General features: G+C 38.8%; 1 protein-coding gene across 4 annotated transcripts in view; it reads right to left on the bottom strand.

Annotated features, from left to right (window-relative positions):
* Positions 1–3055: 3055 nt before the first annotated feature.
* BAG4 (BAG cochaperone 4) overlaps positions 3056–16018 on the bottom strand; it is a 43048-nt gene continuing 30085 nt past the window's right edge. For all 4 annotated transcript variants that reach the window (XM_072776453.1, XM_072776455.1, XM_072776454.1 and 1 more), the window contains one exon: positions 3056–15282. In XM_072776453.1, coding sequence (XP_072632554.1) covers positions 14797–15282 — 486 coding nt within the window. In that variant the 3' untranslated portion in view covers positions 3056–14796. The remainder of the gene's footprint in view (positions 15283–16018) is intronic.

The raw sequence follows: 16018 nt of genomic DNA, 5'->3' as shown, positions 1-16018 counted from the left end.
GGGCCCTCAGCGCGGCCCGAGACTGACAGGAAGTGTCGCGAGAGGTGGGAGGAATCGCGCGAGATGCGGCTCCTTCCTGCGGGCAGGGAAGCGAAGCGCCGGGCGTGTGGGCGGTGCGTGAGGCGTGCCCTTCGCTGGGAGTCGGCGCGCGGAAGCTCAGCGGGAGGTCGGGGGACTTGGAAAGGCGGGGGTGGGGGATGAGGTCTTCCAGGAGTAAGGGAGCGTTTTGAGTTGGACTGGAAGCGAGCTTCTTGGGGATCAGCCAGCCTCGCCTCCTCACTCGGCAGACTAGAGGAAAGAGGCGCGCCGAGCCCGGTACTACCCTGGCTGACCACACTGAAGGGCCGGGAAAGATGACCGGGTCGCAGGTGCCGCGTCCCTGGGGAGCAGTAGGACGGTAGGGCGCCGGCAGAGGCTTCCCTTCCTGCCTGCAGGGGAAAGTGGACACCCCTGGCATTTGCAAAGAAAAAAGTTATCCCTGCGTCTTTCCCCCCTCCCGCTTCCATTTATTAGGATTTCAAGGCTGCCCAAAAAGATGAGTCTAAAAAATGTAGAGGTGAGCGCCACCGCATTTAAAAGCTGCACCAGAGGTTGGAAACGAGTTAATTTTGTCCAAACAAGATGACGTAATTGAGGTGAAAAGCTTAAATGAATTTCCCACAGTCATGAAGCTCATGGCCCTGCCCTGCTCTCCTGAGTATTTAGTTTTCTGGAAGAGCTCAGATCCTTTGAGTGTTCATTAAGATACTTGCCTATTTTCTAACTAGATTAAAGGGCAAGGGTTCAGAAAATGCCTTTCAGTTTTGTTACTGCTTCAGAAATCGAGGAAAACGAATTTTGGTAACACATTCTCTTAACAGGTTCACAGCCACAGACAGCCACAAGTTTACTTTTAACACCTAGAAAGCTTCTGCTCTCCAGGGAGAGGATAAAGAATGCCAGAGCTAGGGGATCCCTGGGTGGCGCAGCGGTTTAGTGCCTGCCTTTGGCCCAGGGCACAATCCTGGAGACCCGGGATCGAATCCCACGTCGGGCTCCCGGTGCATGGAGCCTGCTTCTCCCTCTGCCTGTGTCTCTGCCCCTCTCTCTCTCTCCCTATGACTATCATAAATAAATAAATAAATAAATAAATCTTTAAAAAAAAAGAATGCCAGAGCTGTCCCATTCTCTAGGACCTTGTCAGATGACGAGCTAGTATCATAGACCCATAACAGGAGCCATCATTTATACTGAGCTCTTACTATGTTTCAGGTAGGGTTGCAAGCTTTCTACAAGTGTGACCCCATTTAGTCCTCGCCACAACTTGATGAAGTACAGACTCTAGTTATCCCTATTTATAGAGGTAAAATGGCTTACCCAAAGTCTTAACTATCAGCAAGTGATGGAGCCAGAAAAATAGTGTCTCCAGAGCCTGCAGGTAAGGGACTTACCTAAAATTAGTTAAGTGACAAAACCAGACCTTGAATTTAGGTCCTCTGTCTCCAAATCTCTATATCCTCTATACCAGCTGTCCTCAATTTTTTGGTCTCAAGAACTCTTTACACTGTAATTATTGAGGACCCTAAAGAAGTATTGTTTATGTAGGTTATATCTATATTTACTAGAAATTAAAACAGAAATTTAAATATTTACTAATTCATTTAAAATAACATTAAAAACTCATTTCTTGTAAATAAAATTTTTCATGGAAAAATAACTATTTCCCAAAATGAAAAAAATCGGGAAAGAATGGCATTTTACATTTTTATAAATTTCTTTAATGTCTAGTTTAATAGGGGCAGCCCGGGTGGCTCAGCGGTTTAGCGCTGCGTTCAGCCCAGGGCCTGATCCTGGAGACTCGGGATCGAGTCCCATGTCAGGCTCCCTGCATGGAGCCTGCTTCTCCCTCTGTGTCTCTGCCTCTGTCTGTCTCTGCCTCTCTCTCTCTGTCTCTCTCTGTTTCTCAAGGAAATAAATAAAGAAAATCTTTTATTAAAAAAAATGTCTAGTTTAATAGAAAACTGTTGGATACCCCACTTTTTTATAAAAAAAAAAAAAGAAAACTGTGGGATTCTCATATTTGCTTCTGCATTCAAACTGTTACTTAGTTTTGGTTGAAGTATATGAAGAAAACCCAGCTTCCCTCAACTATGTAGTTGGAGAAGGAATCAGTATTTTAATAGCCTCTTCAGATAATTGTGACTATTTTTTTAAAGATTTTATTTATTCATGAGAGACAGAGAGAGAGAAACAGAGACACAGGCAGAGGGAGAAGCAGGCTTCATGCAAGGAGCCCGACATGGGACTCGATCCCGGGACTCCAAGATCACATCCTGGGCCAAAGGCAGGCGCTAAACCACTGAGCCCCCCAGGGATTTCCAATTGTGACTATTTTTAATACTACACTAAAATTCAACAAAAGGTGGCTTCTTAAAGGTTAGTTGCAATAGGGAATCTAAAAACCTATCAGTGAATATTTTGTACTTTGATACATTAAAATCCATCAGTCTATCTTGCACTTTGAATGGATCTTTTACCTTTACATGATTTATGACATCAAGCATTAGTGATTTGGAAAATATCAGCTCACTGTACTATTCGGTCTTCCAAATGTTAACACATTTCATTATACTATATATATATATTTTTTTTTTTTAATTGTCACTGATCTCATTAGAAGAGCCTTTAAGCTGTCAAGCTCTTAGCAAATAAAAGTTCTCTAAAGTCTGCTTTTTTCTTGAAAAGTCACATTTTATCATTGGCAATACTGTCAGTTGTTTTCCTTGAATGACAAGCTCACTTTGTTTTCAAGAGAAGCTCTGTCAAATAGGTAAATCTGACTAGCCCTAGTTTCTCTGTTGTACTTTTAAATAAAAATGATGTCCCATGAAAAAAAAGTAGGCAGTTCAGTTAGCGATTCAAATAATCTATCAAGTGCTTTTTCCTCAACAGACCAGAGTGCGTGGGTATGCAGGACTGTTTTATGCATGCTATTTTGTCACACAGAATATGAAAAAGGCATGAACATGAGGGTTAATATTTAATAAAATTAATAATTTTTACTTCAAGAACAGTATTCTTGTGAAGTGGGCACCATTTTTATTATGAATGCATGGCAGTGCATAATACAATGACTGACAATACAATTTATTTCCACTCCTTAATTCCTGCTAAAGCGCCAGTAGTTTCACCCACCATTGCTTTTGCATCAACAGTGCAAATGTCAAAAGCAGCAAAAAAAGCAAATCATGTCGCAGTATTAATAGTTTTGATCTTGTGATCCAGCATGCGTGGACTACAGCAATTAAATGTGCCCACCTTGGCATGAAATACAAAAGTAACGAATAACAGTACCTACCCTGAACGAGTTCACAGTCTTAAGAGGCAAGCAGGTAAACAAATATATCTCAAGTGTCGTAACAGAGGCAGGAACCAAATACATTGATAGTTACAAAAGGAGTTACCAAATGTCTAGGTATACCTCCAGAAATGGTCTTTTTGTAGGTCTTTGGTAGGATTCAGGAATCTGCATTTTAAACAAGCACTTCAGATGATTTAGAGGCAGATAGTATGGTATCTACACTTTGAGATCACTGCCTTAAGCAGTATAAATTTTAGGTTCCCAAGAAGGCTCAGTTAGTAGGTAGGTTCAGAAAAAGAGAATATTTATGGTATATCACTCAAAACCCACTTAATTTCACTAGCTGTTGTTTGCAGTTGTATGTATGAGAAAAAACTTAAAAGGCAAAATCTGACACAAGCTCTACATCTTTACTTTGAATTCTCTAGTGCAGGAGGCAGCAAACTTTTTGCTGTAACGGCCAGATAAATATCTCAGGCTCTGTGGGACATAAGGTTTCTGTCACAACTAATTAGGTCTCCTGTTGTAACACAAAAGCAGCTAGAGACATTAGGTAAACAGATGAGTGTGGCTGTGTCCCAACAAAACTTGTTTACAAAAGCAGGCAGTGGGTTACATTTGGCCTCTGGTGCTAGGCAGTTGCTGACTCCATGCTATAATACAAAAGGTAATGCTAATTGCCAGTAAGTTGCCTAAAGAGCAAAAGCAGGAGTTTAAGGGTCATGAGACAACTAGATTTCATATCCAAAGCTGAAAAAATTGTTAGGCATTGATTCTGAATTCCCATTTCTTTCCAAAATAAACCGTATTTCAGTATTCACAATGTACTTGTTGAATGCCTATGAAGGCATTTGGTATGAAGATACATAGTTTTTGGGGGCAAGAGTCCTCAATCCCTGGTGGACAGCTAGGTACCCCAAATTGAGAACACTCCACAGTTGTCTTGGATGCTCTTACTATAAAATAATAAGAACAGGGCTTCAGGCTGTGAGGGTGATTCTCAAACTTGAATGAATGGAAGAATATGCTAAGTAGATTCTTTAAAATGTAGATTTTTAGGGAACCCTGGGTGGCGCAGCGGTTTGGCGCCTGCCTTTGGCCCAGGGCACGATCCCGGACTCCCGGGATCGAATCCCACATCGGGTTCCCGGTGCATGGAGCCTGCTTCTCCCTCTGCCTGTGTCTCTGCCTCTCTCTCTCTCTCTGTGTGTGACTATCATAAATAAATAAAAATTAAGAAAAAAAAATTTTTTAAAAAATGTAGATTTTTAAATCCAACACCCAGAGATTCTGATTAACTAGAAGAGTTTCATCAGGGGCATGTGGGTGGCTCAGTCGGTTAAGTGTCTGCCTGCCTGCCTGCCTGCCTGCCACTTAAGTCATGATCATGGGTTCCTGGGATTGGGCTCCCTGCTTAGCCGAGAGTCTGCTTCTCCTTCTCATTACTCCCTGTGCTCACTTGTTCACTCTCAAATAAAAATCTTTATTTTTTTTAAAAGTTTAATCAGAGAGGTCATGAATCTACATTTTAATCAAGAACATACCGGCTGCTGCTATGAGGCAAGGTACTTAAATCAAGAAAGAGAAGACCTGAGTTACAATTTTGGCTGTACCACTTTGTTTATAAAACAAGAGTGTTAGAGAACTAGAAGAAACCTTAATGATCCCCAGTGTGATGTTCTCTCCAACCCAAAGTTGGTGATTTTTAAGTCCATAAATCATTGATGAAAATCCATTGTATTACTTTATAGCCACAACTGAATAGTTCCTCTCCTCAGTTTTAATAATCGTACAATGTTTTTACTTTGAAGAAAATGATTTTTACTTCCCTTAGGATATATCTGTCTTCCTGCAATGAGGGCTGTTCTGGAGGCTGATAACCTGAGAACTTCAGTTTAAGCTGTGGGGCAAGCTGTCTCTCCATTAGCTCTTGGAGGTTTCCATCAAGCCAAGACTTCCTGTTGGCTAGGGTTGTCAGACTGAGCTGTAGGGGCCAAAGGCAGGCGGCCCTATGATAGGCCACATTGGCATATTGAATATTTAAAATAAAAGTTACTTAATGAGGTGGCTCAGTTGGTTGAGCATCTGCCTTTGGCTCAGTAATGATCCCAGAGTCCTGGGACTGAGCCCCAATTCAGGCTCCTGCTCAGCAGTGAATCTATTTCTCCCTCTCCCTCACCCCCTCTGCCTACTTCTGCCCACTCTCTCTCTCAAATAAATAAAATCTTTAAAATAAAAATTACTTAAGAGACAGGCTATGCAAGGAGACTTAGACCCTCCTCTGTCCCCTGAAAGCAGGAAATAAGACTCCCATGTGAAAGGTAGCCTCCCTGTACCAGGAGGTAAAAGAGACATTCTTATCATCTGAAGATGGGAAATTTAGAGCCAAGAAGGCTGTGTAAAAAACCCTTGTTACTCTTTACTAATTGACTACCACAGCCCAAATTCTGCTTAGAATTCCTAATTGAACCTCCCAAAGTTGTTTTCTTTCTCCTGTCAATTCTTCACAAAATTGTCTGTCTAAAAAGTATAAATACTGCCTGCCTTGGTCACTTCTTGAGGTCTCTATTTCATTATTGGGCCTCCATGTGCACATAATAAAACATGTTTTTTTCTCTCATATTAATCTGTCCCATGTAAATATAATTCTGAGTTCAGCTGGAAGACCTTGAGAGTAGAGGAAGAATTTTTTCCTGCCCTTCAGAGCCAATGTAAATGTAGCAAACCACAAATGTTAAATATAACACTTTTAGAAAATAGGAGAAATTCTTCAGGAATTGGGGTTAAAGCAGAAGTTCTTAGAGACTTGACACCAAAAGTCCAATCCGTAAAAGGAAAAAAATGATAAATAGGATTTCTTCAAAATTAAAAACTTTTGCTCTGGGAAGACTCTCTTAAAAGGATGAAGAGACAACCTGCAGACTGGGATAAAATAAATGTAAACCACACATCTGACAAGGGACTTGTATCTAGAAAAAGAACTCTCAAAATTCAGCAGTGAAGACAGTGGAGCCCAAGTTTGGTTTCAATACCATTTTTCAGTAGCAGGAAACAGGGCTTCTTGGAGAAGTAACTGATTCTAAAACTAGAACAGGAAATATCCAAGATAAGCCTGGAGATTCTTCTAATGCCAGAAAGTAAAGGGAGGGGGTTTAAAAAAAGCCACACACAATGATGCGGGTAAGCCTAAAGGACACAACTTAGAGAGCTCCCAATGGCCAAAGCAGAAAATCTGAGTAACAAAATACGGTAATCTTAGATCATAACACAAAGTATAAAATAAATATCTATGAATCCATACTGATATAAATTGATTAGACAAATAAATGGGAGAACAAACAAATATTCCTTGCAGAAATTCCAAGGAATTTATATAGACAAACACCTTCAAGGAGGTGGAGGAAAACTCCCTATTCCTAAGCGTGACACTGTATATAATGACTTCCTTCCACAGAGTAGTCTGGAAAAGGGGGGAAAAAGTAATCTTATGGTAGGGAAACCTAACAAACTCTGCCTCAGCCAGGTGATTAAAGTTAACATCAATAGTATAAGTTATTTGATATATGATGAGAAAGACACCTCTGGAAAAACATCAGACAAATCCCAGGCAGTCTACAAAATATCTGGCCAGTACTCCTCAAGAAGGTCATGGTCATCGGAAACTGTCACAGCCAGGAGGCTCCTAAGAAGATATGATGGCTAAATGTGATGTGGTATTCTGAATGGGATCCTGGAAGAGGAAAAGGATGTTAGGTAAAAACTAAGGAAATCTGAAGAAAGTATGCATTTTAATGAGAATCTATCATTATTGGTCCATTAATTGTGTCAAATGTACAATAGTAATTTAAAGTGTTAATAGAGGGATCCCTGGGTGGCGCAGCAGTTTAGCGCCTGCCTTTGGCCCAGGGCGCGATCCTGGAGACCTGGGATCGAATCCCACGTTGGGCTCCCGGTGCATGGAGCCTGCTTCTCCCTCTGCCTGTGTCTCTGCCTCTCTCTCTCTCTCTCTGTGTGACTATCATAAATAAATAAAAATTTAAAGGGCCAGGGAACCTTTAAAAAAAAATAAAAAATAAAGTGTTAATAGAGTGTGGAGTATAAAGGAACTCTGTAGCATTGTAAGTTTTCTATAAATCTAAACTATTCTAAAATAGGAAGCTTATTAAAATAAGTCCCCCTAAAATGAGCAAAAAACCCACACAGACATTTCACGGGAGGATATACAGGTGGCAAATAAGCACATGCAGAGATGTTCAACATCATTAACTACTAAGGAAATGCAAATTAAACCACAATGAGGTATCGATACATATCTATCAGAACACTTAAAATAAAAAATAGTGACATCATCAAATACTGGCAAGGATGTGAAGAAAATCATCCATGCTGGAAGGAATGTAAAATGGTGCAACCACTCTAGAAAAGTTTGGTAATTTCCTACAAAATTAAGCATGCAACTACACTATGACCCAGAGCTGCATTCCTGGGCATTTTTCCAAAGAAATTAAAACCATGTCCACACAAAAACCTGTACATGAATCTACATAACAGCTTTATTCATAATAGCCCCAAATTGGAAATTTGTATGTCTTTAATAGGTAAGTGGTTGAACTGTGGTATCCACATCATAGACTTAGCAATAAAAAAGAACTACTGATACAGGAAACAATTCACATGAATCTCAAAGGAATTACACCGAGTGAAAGAGAGCCAATCTCTAATGGTTACAAAACTGTATAATTCTACTTATATAACATTCTTGAAATGGGAAACTGATTGCCATGGGTTTAGTATGGTGGGAAAGGATAAGTAGGTGTCAATAGAAAGAATAAATGTGGTGGTGGAATCGTTCCGTATATTGACTATATCAGTGTCAATATGCTAGTTGTGACACTGCAGTAAGTTTTGCAAAACATTACCATTGCAGGAAACTGGGTAAAAGGTACATGAAAGCTGTGCATTATTTAAAACAGCATGTGAGGGAATCCCTGGGTGGCTCAGCGGTTTAGCGCCTGCCTTTGGCCCAGGGCGTGATCCTGGAGTCCCAGGATGGAGTTCCACATCAGGCTCCCTGCATGGAGCCTGCTTCTCCCTCTGCCTGTGTCTCTGCCTCTTTCTCTCTCTCTCTCATGAATAAATAAATAGAATCTTAAAAAAATAATTAAACAGCAGGTGAATCTACAAGTATCCAAAATAAGAACTTTAAAAAATACAGTACCCCCAGTAAATCTAAATTTCAGGAAAACAGGCATTTTTAGTTATTAGATGTCCCATATACTATTTGGAATGTATTTGTTTTTAAAAGTGATTGTTATTTATCTGAAACCCAAATGTAACTAGGAGTCCTATAATTTATTAGACAATACTATTCTTAACATTAGCCTATGAAGACAAAGTATATATTGCAAAATATAAAGACATTTAAGAGTTGACTGGCAGAAAATGTGTGCTGATCTCAGAAACCCCTAAATCCTCACTCTCTGAGCTGGTACCTCCTCTCCCTCACATTTAATTACAACAAATGTGCCCACTACTCCTGATGAGAAAGCCACATTGAATATAAAATCTCCCATTTACACACAGCAATGTAAATTATTCAGACAGAGATGCCTGAGTGGCTCAGCGGTGGAGTGTCTGCCTTTGCTCAGGTTGTGATCCCAGGGTCCTGGGATCAAGTCCTGCATCAGGCTCCCAGTAGGGAGCCTGCTTCGCCCTCTGTCTCTGCTTCTGTGTCTCTCATGAATAAATAATCTTAAGAAAAAAAAAATTATTCAGACAATCCTCCCTTCCTAATTTCAGATGTAAAAGAGCTATTCCCAACAGAGATTTTGAAAAAAATAAAAGCAAAATAGGAAGCATTTTCTAGAAATAATTTTAGGTCTCCAGTATAACACAGTCAAGAACTAACAGACATCGGAGAAAATATCTCTAGCATGATTAAGATAGAGATCAAAAAAGAAAGGAAAAAGCAATTTTGGAGGAAATCCATTATTTAGTAAAAAGGAAACCTTGAGAAATTATCACTGATCATCCTCAGAACATACTACAACTGCAAACAAAATCAGAATTCCATAAAGGAATATAGAGAACAAAAAAATTCTTAAAATTTAAAAATATACAGAAATGTAAAATTCAGTGATTTAGAAGATAAAGGCAAGTAAAGCTCCCACAAAGTACAGGAGAAAGGCAAAAAGTAAAAAAAAAAAAAAAGTGAATCAAAGAACCACTCTAGGGGTGCCTGGGTGGCTCATTGGGTTAAGCATCTAACTCTTGATTTTCGCTCAGGTCATGATCTCAGGATTGAGATCAAGGCCTGCATCAGGTTCTGTGTTGGGCATGGAGTCTGCTTAAGATTCTCCTGTCCTCCCCTCCCCGACTCTGTCCCTCTCTCTCTTAAAAAAAACCAAACCAGTCTAAGAGGTCTATAACAGAAATTCTAGAAAGAGTTAACAGAGATGAGGGTGATGGAGGGGGAAAATAAACACACAAAATCAAGACAATGTCTTAGGACTTAGGGTATGAGTTTCCAGAGTAAAATGTGCCCAGTAAAATGCACAAAACCCACACCAAAGCTATACTGCTAGAAAATTTCAGAACATGAGACAAAAATATCATACAAGCTTCCAGAGAGAAGGGTTTTATACAAAGGATCATAAAAATACATTTTCAAATATGCAAGATGTAAAAAAACGATTTCTCAGGCAACCTTTTGCAGGAAGCTACCAGAGAATATGCTCTACCTAACTGACAGAATAAATTAAGAAAAAGACAAACTACAGAAAACAGAAAACCAGCAGGAGAAGCAAAGAGAATCCCCAGGGTAAGTAGATCCCAGAATGATAATATGCACTCAGAACCTACCAGTTCTCTAGTCAGAAGGCTCCAGGGTAGACTACTTCAGGAGTTTGAAATTGATAAAATACATATCTGAACATCTTTTTTTTTTTTTTTTAAGATTTTATTTATTCATGAAAGACCCAGAGAGAGGGAGAGGCAGAGACACAGGCAGAGGTAGAAGCAGGCTCCATGCAGGGAGCCCGACATGGGACTCGATCCTGGGTCTCCAGGACTGCACCCCGGGCTGCAGGCAGTGCTAAACCACTGGACCACCAGGTCTGCCCAATCTGAACATCTTAAAAGAAGATTTACACAAATGATGGAGGGTTTGACATCAAAATTAGCTATAAGTATGTGGGCAAATGATTAACTGCAGGGAAAAAAGGGAGTTGTTCAGGAAAGGTAGAGTAATCACAGTTTACAACATGACAGCTCTGGTTAGCATTTACATGGTCATAATAATGTACAACAAAATCATCATATAACTAGATTGGGGGGAGTAGCTTTTGAGTTTCGGAGGATGAGGACTGAGATGTGTGTATGGTAAGAGCAGAGAGATAAACCTAAACCTTCAGCCTCTATAGAGTAGAGGCTTCTGGTAAATCAAAAGAAGCACAATTATGTTCACTAAAAAATATGGAGAGGTGCCTGGCTAGCTTAGTCCGTGGACTGTGCAACTCTTGATCTTAGGTTATTATAAATTCAAGCCCCACACTGGGTGTAGAGATTACTTAAAAAAATAAAACCTTTAAAAAAATAAATAAAAAATTAAAATATGGAGATAACACCCAAAGAAGCCAGAAAAACAATAACAAAACTCAAAAGTAGGAGAAGGAAGGAAATAATAAAGATTAGAAGTAAAAGATAATAGTAACTAAAAAAACAATAGAACAACAAAAATATGGAGATAATTTGTTAAAGACTCAGTTGAAAGTACTTGCTTTTGTAGAAGAGAACAAGGTACTGGGAGCAGGAGCATGGTCCTTGTCACAGAACTGACTCTTTATAACTTACATAGAATTATAATTCCAGTCATCAATTATCCATTTCCCAAAAATCTTTTTTGTAAATGCCAATGTAATCTATAGTCTTCAACTTTATTTTAAATCTGCCTACCTTTAATAGTATTACATTAACCAGTAAAGAACTGGGGCGCCTGGGTGGCTCAGTCAGTTAAATACCTGCCTTCAGCTCAGGTCATGACCCCAGAGTCCTAGGATGGAGCCCTGAGTCAGGCTTCATGCTCAACAGAGTCTCCGATTCTCCTTCTCCCTCTGTTTCTCCCCCTGCTTGTACTCTCTCTCTCTCCCTAACAAATAGGTAAAATCTTAAAAAACAAAACACTAAAGAACTGTTTTCAAAATCTATTTTGAAAGCATTTAGGGACACCTGGGTGCCTCAGCAGTTGAGCATCTGCCTTTGGCTCAGGGCATGATCCCAAGGTCTGGGGATCGAGTCCCACCATCAGGCTTCCTGTGAGAAGCCTGGTTCTTCCTCTGCCTATGTCTCTGCCTCCTCTCTGTGTGTGTGGGTCTCTCATGAATGGAGAAATAAATCTTTTAAAAAAAAAAAGGCAGGCATTTAGAAGATCTCCAACAATGTAGACACTAGCATAACCCATCATCCAGAAACTTCATTAGGGCATATTTGTCTAAATACTAAATATATATGGCATTTATATATGAAACAATAGTGGCATATTATAAAGAAGACATAGCTGTGTTTAACATGCCAGGTCTGGGTAACTTTATTCAAGACTTTGACAAAAACTATCCCCAAAGTAATATAAATTAAGATACTTTTAGAAAGTCCATATGTGAAACTCTGAGAATATTTTAAATTCAATCTGAAGTCAATACTAGGTCAAATATTGAACCAAACCCACAGATCATAAATACCATTTTCCTTCTTAAGTTCATTATATTTTCTGAAACAGATTACCAATTTAGCTTTCCTTTCTTTGATATTTGTTTTTGTTATCATTTTAAATGGTTTACATCTTTAAATTCTAAGTTTGTACTTAATCCTGACTTATCCAAATGCGATAACCTTTCCTTACAGAAGAATTCCAATTAATAAATGTAGAAGATTGAGAAAAACAGAGAATCACCATTAGAACACCACAGTAGTAGTAACTGACACAAGCAAGATCTGGCAATGGATGTGAAAATGAGTGGGCAATAGTTTAAGCAGAAACAGGATATTTGCATAATCTCAAAGTATCTCCAGCAAATATTTAGTCATTACAAAGAAAAATGTAATTTTACAGTAGAGAATCCTAGCAAATGCCACCTTAGAGATTAAGGTTAACAACACCAGAAACACATTGTGACATCAGGTGTTATCATACACTGTCACAGATTGGGAGGACACTACAGAGACATGACAACTAAATGCAAGGTAGGATTCTGCATGGGATCTTGGAACAACAGAAGGACATCAGTGAAAAAAACAAGAAAATCTCTACTTTTTTAAATCTCTACTTTAGTTAACAATATTGTATCAAGACTAATTTCTTAATTTGACAATTGTTCTATGGTTATGTAAGATATTATTTAACATAAGGGGAAGTTCAGTGAAGAGTATACAGAAACTACTAATTTTACAACTCCTTAGGTTTAAAATTATCTCAAAATTAAAAAAAAAAACTGCTAAAAAACATACACACATATATATGTGCATAATGTGTGTGTATGTGTGTGTCTGTGTGTGTATAAACATCGAGACTTTGTGGAAATTGGTATCTTGGGTCTTCAGTTAAATAGCAGTGTTCTCTCCTGAATTAGTCACTGTCTCACTAAGTCAGCTTTAAGGTTCTCCCCTTTCTAAATTTTTAGTTTCAAGTACATTTTTCTAATTTTCATAGGAAGCCTTTTTTTTTTTTTTTTTTAACATTCCTGTATTAGGCCAAAAAAGAAAATCCTAGAATAAAATTGTCACCATATTATCTTATAAAATCACTCATCCCATCCGTAAGACCCAGCCAGTATTTTTACTCCATTTCTTCTCATCATGTGTTTGGTTTTGTTTAAAAGGAGAGGAGATGGAGGTGCCTGGCTCAGTCAGTTGGATGGCCAACTCTTGATCTCAGGGTTGGGAGTTAAAGCCCCACACAGGGCTTCCACATTGGGCATGGAGCCCACTTTTAAAAAAAAAAAAAGGAGAGGAGATGGCTGACAGATTTATCATTATTTATAGGCCTCATAGTCTAGAAAAAAGTTATCATTTAGATATCTTATTAAGAAACAGCTGTTTTTCCAATAACAGATACTGTATACCAGAACTCACTTCCAATAGAAAAAGTAAGTCATTTACCATTTACCTAAGTCTCTTCTACACCATAGCATAGAGCTACCCAAGCAAGCCCAACTAAGACCATTTCAATATCCCTTTCTTAAATCTGGCTCTGAAATGACCATTATTAATGGTAACCAACATCTTTTTTTAATAAAACAATTTGTCATAGGGAAATAAAGGTAAATATCAAATCTACCTTTAAAAGAAAATTTTCCACTCTTACTATGGCTGATTCATTCCCTGAGCATGAATTCTGTTTACCCTCATTGTTTTTTATTATAAACTGAGCTGAAATCTGCTCATAGGGATCCCCATGATGAAACTAATTATTTTAGATAGAGAAGTACATTTCCAAGTGGTCACATTACTTTTGCAGTTATTTCTACTAACTGTGGCATTTAATTTTTTTATCTGTATCTATCATAATGCTCTACATGGAAGCAACAGTAGTGAAAAGATAATTAAGGGATAGGGAAGGGCAATTTTAAGGTGGATCTTTATCCAAATACAATAAAAAAGCAAAAAAGAAAATGGCCACAAACATTTATTCCTGTGCCTTTGCCATCTCCCAATTCGCCTTCTAGTATTAACATTAAAACTAGAAGTGGTAAAACTCTACCTTAATGATCTATACAAAAAAGGGGCCAATGTACCTCAAGAACTCAGTACACATTGCAATATGTTCAAGTGGTGAAAAGATATAAATTCATTCAGAACTGCCATACTATCTGGCTGTCAATATAGTCTCATGAATAATTATATTAAACATATTACTACAAAACGTACCAAGAAGTAGAGAATAATACTATATTTATGAACTGCAAATAACAAAACAAAACAGAGGTCCAAGAGGGCTAAAGTCCAAGCTGTAATTTACACATGAAGTGTATGTTGAAAGCAGTCACAATGTACAAAAATGTGACAAGTAATCCAGATGGTTAAAAAAACAGAGCCTGTTTGCCTCAGATTATATCCAGTCTCATCTGGTCGATTTTTGATAAGCCTGTTACATAAAGCGTGTTTCCCTCCTGCTGATAAGAAGCAGCTTGTAGATATCCACAAATTTCTTAAGGAGTGAGTCTACTTGGCAATAACGGTAACTCCACAGTTTCCTATTACATTCATTGGTCTGAAAACTGAAAACAACTCATAACTAAAATGTTCTTTCAAGTCCTTTACCAGTTTTTCAAGTTTTAATCAAAGGAAAGTTGGAATGTATTGCTTCTCGTCACCAACAAGCATTTCAAAAAGAGGGCTAATTAACCAAAATCAAGAGTTCTTTGGTCAAGTTAGTAACAGGCTTCCCCTTTGTTCTAAATCCTTCATAATCCTTTTTTTTCCAACTTTTCCAGTATGGCCTGGATTTTACAAACAGCCTCTTTCCTGGCCTGTCGGACAGAGTCCTGGCCCCCAGTTTCAACTGAATCCAGTTCCAAAAGCTCCTTGGTTAGCATTTCTTCCAGAAGCCAGTACGCTTTGTCTGTCTTTTTCCCTACGAACTCTTCTACTTCTTGCTCGAGATACTGGACCTTCTCCAGCACATGTATGATTTTTTTAATACTTGGGGGAGTACCTTCATCTGAAGATAAACACTCTTCAGGAAGATTATCATTCTGATCTTGACTGCTTGGGTGTTCGTTGGTAGCATTACCATACAGCTGAGGCTCTGCACTATATTGGACTTGGGAATCCAAAAGATCTGAATGATCACTGTTCACTGTTCCCGAGGACTCGTACTGATGGACATTGCAAGGGAAGTTGTGCCGGTTCATTCCTTGGTCAGACTGGCTATAGGGGTATGAGGAGTCCTGGGGGTGGGAGAGCAAAGAGAGGAAAAGAGCTGTTTTAATGGGAATCCATCAATACCAGATCTGTTAGCCTACATTTTTCACCTGACCACGAACGTACTAACAAAACTGGACTTCCGTCCTTAATCATTTGAGAAAAACAAAGCCCTAAAAAAGATAAAAGAAGTGCTCTGTCAAGTAAAAGGCAGAGAATGCCTGAGTATAATGGTTGGAATCTACCCTGAAGTGCTCATCATCATGAACACCTCATAATCTATCTTCCCACCTCACATTCCACAGTGACTTAATAAATAAACAGGAATTAGATAGTTTTTCCCCTAAAGAGTTAAAACCTTTTTAAGATGAAAAAGGAACCCACCCACAGGCAAATGATGTTCAAATCTAGGGTTTAGGGCAGCCCTGGTGGCTCAGCAGTTTAGTGCCGCCTTCAGCCCAGGGCGTGATCCTGGAGACCCAGGGTCGAGTCCCATGTCAGGCTTCCTGTGTGGAGCCTGCTTCTCCCTCTGCCTGTGTTCTGCCTCTCTCTGTCTCTGTGTCTCTCATGAGTAAATAAATTAAAAAAAAAAATCTAGGGTTTATACAATTTCACACTGGTATCATCTTTGGTCTACAGATGGAGGTAATAAAATATAATCTTTGATTTTGTTTAACATTCAGATAGTAGTACAACAAACAGTAAATGAACATTTCTCTGTCTTTTCCAAAAAAGATGTGAATCTAAAACTGCTCTAAAAAA

This window comes from Canis lupus, chromosome 15 (genome assembly GCF_048164855.1).
Source record: "Canis lupus baileyi chromosome 15, mCanLup2.hap1, whole genome shotgun sequence".
Classification (NCBI taxonomy): domain Eukaryota; kingdom Metazoa; phylum Chordata; class Mammalia; order Carnivora; family Canidae; genus Canis; species Canis lupus.
The sequence above is the reverse complement of the archived record's forward strand: the minus strand, read 5'-3'. Positions and strand labels throughout refer to the sequence as shown.